This window comes from Armigeres subalbatus, chromosome 1, assembly GCF_024139115.2.
Source record: "Armigeres subalbatus isolate Guangzhou_Male chromosome 1, GZ_Asu_2, whole genome shotgun sequence".
NCBI classification, from domain to species: domain Eukaryota; kingdom Metazoa; phylum Arthropoda; class Insecta; order Diptera; family Culicidae; genus Armigeres; species Armigeres subalbatus.
The window spans coordinates 93305740-93311941 of NC_085139.1; the positions used below are offsets into that span (position 1 = coordinate 93305740).

General features: G+C 39.9%; 1 protein-coding gene across 1 annotated transcript; it reads right to left on the reverse strand.

The window, feature by feature from the left end:
- Positions 1–41: 41 nt before the first annotated feature.
- On the reverse strand, positions 42–2131 carry LOC134202598 (tubulin--tyrosine ligase-like protein 12). The gene has a single exon (XM_062677618.1). It carries the CDS (start codon positions 1954–1956, stop codon positions 103–105), a length of 1854 nt encoding a protein of 617 aa, XP_062533602.1. The 5' UTR covers positions 1957–2131; the 3' UTR covers positions 42–102.
- Positions 2132–6202: the final 4071 nt, after the last annotated feature.

A 6202-nucleotide genomic window follows, 5' to 3' on the forward strand; every position in this document is an offset into this window, starting at 1 on the left:
AAAAAGAAAATGACATTCGGATACAAAGCAAAACAACTTACCAATTTTTAACTTTTTCATGTAACTTATAACACGATTCACAATCATCACCCACCTCCATCATCAAGCAATCTTTCGGAAAACGTCCACATTTTCCTGATCTAAGAATAGAAGATTGAAGATGTCGTTGTAGAACTCCGGATAGTACTCGCACGCCCGCTTGCAGTCCGGGGTAAAGTTCACCTCGAGAATCTTCGGTTGCATCACGGTGCCGCCCTCGGTCCACTCCAGCATCAAATCGACGGCGTACAGCGCCCGGGATTGCGCACTGGCCCCAATGCCGGACGGTGGGCCCACCTTGGTGGCCCCCTGCAGCACCTCCTTCAGCATTTCGCAAATGTCCGCTTCCACCGATTGCCACGGATGCTTCGGGTACTGGATTTTCCACTGTTCCAAAAACTCCTCGCACTTCATGTGTCTCAGCTGGAACTGCGAATAGTTCATCACCGTGAAATGTTTCTCGTAGTCGTCGAATTCGCTCAACTCGAACGGCTTGTTGGCGAATCGCAGGAAAAAGTTCGTATAGACATAGGCCGACAGCTCGTCGACGCTTTTCAGAAGGATCACGTACCGGATGTCGAACTTGACGCGACCTTCGACTTCCGGACGTTCGAATAGGACAGGATTTTCGATATACTTCTGGACGATTTTGGGACCGGTTTGCTGGAGGCGCATAATCTGCGCAAGGTTTTTGGTGATGTACGTGTCCAAGCCACGTGCCAGGTTCCAAGGCTTCACGATGTAATGATTGTCCAGACCTTTGCGGGCCCGGTTTTGATAGTAGCTAACGAATTCCACCAGTTCGGTCTTCAGGTTGTACGTCACCGGGAGCCATTTGGGATTGGGCACCAATGGATCCTGTTCATCGGATGATTTCTTAGCCATGCGTCTGCACACGATGCTCAGCAGATCCTTGATCGTAAGAACATTTTCAAATGGGAACTGGTTCACATATTTGTTCGGCGTTGATTCGCTCAACTCCCTGTATTGCTTGAAATGCGACGTCATCCAAAGAATATCCGCTTCTTCCGGAGTCTGTACAACTTCAAATCCCGGATCCGTAAGATACTGACTGACCATATCATATTGAGAGTATACTTTCAGCGAACTGTTTCCATCAAACAATGGTGGAGCCACGTCAGGATTCGGAAGTGATTCCTCAATATGACCTGCAAGAAAGTACTCCTTAGGTGCTTCACTTTGAACAAAATTTTCTTCGACCAGTGAAGTATGCTGCCATGGAAGTAGAAGTGCATCTCTTTCCTTGCTATCGCTGGGAACTCCCTCCACAAAATCTCTGTACAGCTGATCTCCTTCGTCCAAATCTTCCAACGGAAATAGTAAACTGTAGGTCATTTGTTCAGTAACATGAATGAACGGGACCACTCTACAGTTTGGTGTGTTGCTGTGCAAAATGCCGCTTCCCAGCTCGTCCATCACGTACCAAATTGGCATTCGATTCTCCACGGTCAGCCCCTCTCCGTTCAGCGAGTACATGTTGCACCACTTCCAAATGTCGTTCAAAATCGAGGAAACGAGCACCGGAGCACTGACATCCTCCTGATCAAGACCCATCATAATAGCCAGTCGGTTCACTAAGGCCGGGTGCTCGGTCAACTGTTGCCGTGCGTTGTCAGTCCTGAACGTCCACGCGTGATCCACCAAATAGATTTCGGTCGGATCGTCCGCCCGGATGCCGCCTTCCTTGGAGACGGCCACCGTCCAGATGGGATCTTCATGGGACCGTTGCTCTTCACCGTAGTCCACCAGGAGCAGCGAAAAACTTGCGCCGGCATCAAATTCTTGGTGTTTCAACTTGCGATACAGTTGCGGCCAGAAGTGCTCCGGCACGCCGGATGCTTGGAGCTGAGGTTTGTGGACGGAAATGAAAGAATCATACTGGTTTATGCCGTCCATCGTCGGTGGTATCCGTTCACCAAAGCACTAATACTAATTTTCTAAGTTATTCTGAAGCTAAAATCTCTTTTTTCTTTGATTTTTTTGAAAATTGCCTGCAATTTACACCATTCAGACAAGAAAATTCAAATTTTATTTTTCAGCATGTTTCAAAGTTAAAATTACGGACGTCAAAGCCTGAGATGTCAAAACGATGATGACGATCATCGATGTCATCATCATAACAAACATACACGCTAAACTGAAACAACCCACATGGAAGAAATAAACTACCCAATAGTGAGTTTAATTCACCCAACCTCGAACATCCCTACACTCCAAATAATCTAAACGTTGTTTCCACCTGAATTTTCAGGTACATTTTACGTGCACACGTAACTGGAAATGCTCCTAAAAATTCAGGTGAAACTTACGTGTCCGGTGAATTGTATCCAAAACTCAGGTAGAACTTACCTGATTTTCACGTAGAATGAAAATTCTATCGAAAAATCAGGTAAAAGTTACGTGAATTTCAGGTGGAAAAAATCTACGTACTTTTTCAGGTGGAAACAACGTGCAATTTTTTTTGGGTGTACGGGAAGCTAAAATTGGGTCCTACACTGAAACTAAGTGTGAAGTAATTTTAACCATGGTTATGTAGTAAAAATAACAATTTCGAAAAGTTGTTAAAAGAAATAGATTGATTTTTGAAATAACCACATTGTTATCAAAAATACTACAAACTTTACCGTACCCATGGTAAAAATAACAACTTATGTTTCTGTCATCTTTTCCTTTCCTTTCAAGCATATTTAGTTCCTCTGTTAGGAATGTTATTTTTCTTCAGCTCTCGAGATAAGATTTTGGGTCTCCGTGAATTTATTACAATTACGTGAAGTGGAAGTTCAACTTATCGATGATTCGTTTTTCAAATGGTAAGATTGATGTTTTTTTTTTAGTTTTCTTTGAATTCATTTGAACTTTTCGTAGGACATGGAGCTACGGTGGCATGATTACTATGGCGAAGCGACAAATGATCACCATTTTCAGCCATGAAGCAAACTACTACGAGAAGATGAAAACAATATTTATGGGAAAAACTTTGCTCGTACTATTGCGAACCGCTAAGCAGCAATTCGCCCGTATGCTGTATCTTTGTTACATCGGCAAAACACAATCTCCTGGATACTATATCAACTTATATCAGAAAACCCAAAAATTGTTGCATTTTTATATTCATGTTCTCCTTTATTGAAATATTCAACATGCTTGATGTTTCCGGAAATTGCTTGATAAAGACAATAAAGATTTAAAATTTCAATTTCTGTGAAATCTATTCATTTGACAAATGAGCCCAAAAGCGCAAAAGTACTACATAACACAGTTAAATTTACTACATACTTAAATGCAACAAATAGTTCAATTTTAACTACAAATTTTAGTTCGGTTGACCATGAACTATGGTAATTTTGACATTTGTTTGTTTGTTATGTATCCATGGTTAAAAATACTACACATATTGTTGAAACAAACACAGTATGTAGTCTGCACAAATCAATTGGTGTTGTGCATTTAATTTAAACTATCAAAATAGTAATTTTTACTACAATACTGTTTTCAGTGTAAAGCCCTACCTCGTTTATAGTTGCAAACGATAGTACATCGGCCAAGAATACTTGTACACTGAGCTTATTTTGCATCTACATTGTATGTGCAACGCACATATATTTTTGCAATCAAGCTTTGCAAATATTTTTTATTAACCATGCACATAAAACTTGAAAATTTTGTGACTCTTCAATTTTATGTGCAACGCACATATAAAATGAATGCACATCTAATATAATTGAATTAGCTTTACCAATATACTCTAAATGCAGCTGCATATATTATTCGTGTGCCCTGCTTTATAAACCAAATGCATTCGGATTGTTTTTATTTTAAAATAAAGTTCATCAAAAAGCAATATATTTATTGAAAGGTTTTTATTTTTCTGTAAGAATGATAAAATGCTGATGATTACACTCAATGATGGCACTAGCATAACTCGCCGTTGTGGTCACAGCAATGCATTTCTTGTAGGTCCGGTCGGTGGATAATATTGAGTGCGGAAGTGGGTATTGCTGCCAGGGCTGAAACATCCTTGAAAGAGGGGCTGAAAGTTGGTAACGGATGTGCTTCTATTTAACGGATGGTGGAGGAACCGATGTTTTCAGTGTTGGATTGATGATATTCGACGATCTTTTTCCGGTACCGATACATGCCTTTAATCTATATCCCCATGAATTTGCTCGGTAGTAACTGCGGCCAACTGCTCAACTCACTGACCAAGTAGAAACGCCATGGCGATGATGTTTGGTTCCCACTGAAGCGAAACGGTTGTACTGAGAGAAACTTTCACAAAGTTCCGCATCATGAAAAATCATGTGTCCCGGTTTGCATGATGCAACGAGAATCCTCTTTTGAGGTCGGCATCGATTCCATTCCACCCCGGGTAGAAGGCGTATTCCGGAAGTCATTTTTCTCGCGATCAGTTCGGCATTTCATAATTTCGACCGGAATATAAGGAAACCGAACGCAACACTGTTGCAGGTGACACTATCCACGGTGTGCGCACGACAGGAATCATAATAACACTGAAAAGTGAAAATTCATTAGTTAATAATGTAGATTCGTTTACAGTTTAATTCGCTTACATTTTGCCGCCAGCGAAAATTGTATCCAGACATATATCTATTACAGTTTGCTATTGAGTTTTATGTGCAAGTATTGATAGTTATCAACTATCAACCATTGCACATATAATTCATCGGCAATTCCAATGGCATATAAATAGATCACCTTTATCCAGCTTTCCACGCTCGATAATGGCGGCTTGCTGCTGTGTAAAAATCAATCAGTCACTGTACTGTTTGACACTAGCTGGAGGAAAGCTCACTGGCGTTCCTGGGTGAGGGGAAGGGAAAAAAAGGCCTTTTCGCCAGTGAGTTTTCCTCCAGCTAGTGTCAAAAAGTACAGTGACTGATTAATTTTTACACACCGACAAGCCGCCATTACCGAGCGCGGAAAGCTGGATATTGTATTGTTGGTTTTAAATATCCTTGTTGATAAAAGGATTTTAAATGCTGCACATGAAGTGGGGATAACTCAAATCGAATCTTTTTTATATGATTCACGCACATAAAATATAATGGTGATTTCATCTCAGTGTACCGATGTTATAAAAATTCTGGTAAATTTCTAAAACAGTAAAATTAATATTTTTGTGTTTAAGACATTTTAAGGCAAATTTTGGGCTGTGCAACATTTCAGAACGAATCAACCATCAGCCCAAAACGTCAGGCCCATATATTAACTGTCAAAGGTTGAGTCAAGTGCCCTGCGGTGTTTTATAAGTGCGTTTGAATCATATTATTCCGTACGTCAAACGAGACCGAAAATGTCGAGGAAGCATTTTTCATCTATTTTTAAATTTCAAATTAAACAATGTTCCTTTCGATTTCTGAGTCAAAAGAAAAACTGTCGCGTTCAGAATGATTAGCTTCATCGTTCCATGAAATAAAATCGATTATCGATTCTTTATTTTAGGACCCAATTGAGTAAAGGCCAGTATCGACTTAAAAAGTAGAGAGGTTACGGAATTTTGTTCAATATTACCAAGAGGAATTTTGACAACTGATCTGCATGGAGCAAATTGTCACTTTTACTTACGGAATAATCGAGCAGAATATTTTTCCGAAAGTAAAGTGACAGCTCCCATTACTTTGCGTGGGAACCTTACAAATGCCAATTTTGTTTTTGTTCTTTTCATGTGGATACTGCTGTAAGAATTTTGTTTCGCTTTTTTACTTTTCCGATTCAGTGAACGGAATTTAACATGTGATTGAGATAGAAAGGGCTGCGAAATGGTGAGTTGACATCCGGGAAGGGGCGCCTAACATAGCTCTGGTCCTCAAAAGTTCCAATACTCACGCTTCCACGGGTCTTCCGCACACAAAAAAAAATCGTTGGTAAAAGTAAAAGAAACGTTGGTAAAATTAAGAAAATTAGTTAGTGATTTTCAGTAGAAAGTATAAGATTGTTAAATTTACCAATGCAAAAAATGTCACTTCGGTAAGCACTTTGACAATAGCTGAGTTTTCAAAATAACATTATCCTCTTGAAATTAAATGTGTATTTTACTTTAGAATTCACTAATTATTCTTTCAAAACAACAAGGGGCGTGTGCTTTCAGTTTCAGAAAAGTAAATTAAAATTACATTTTACA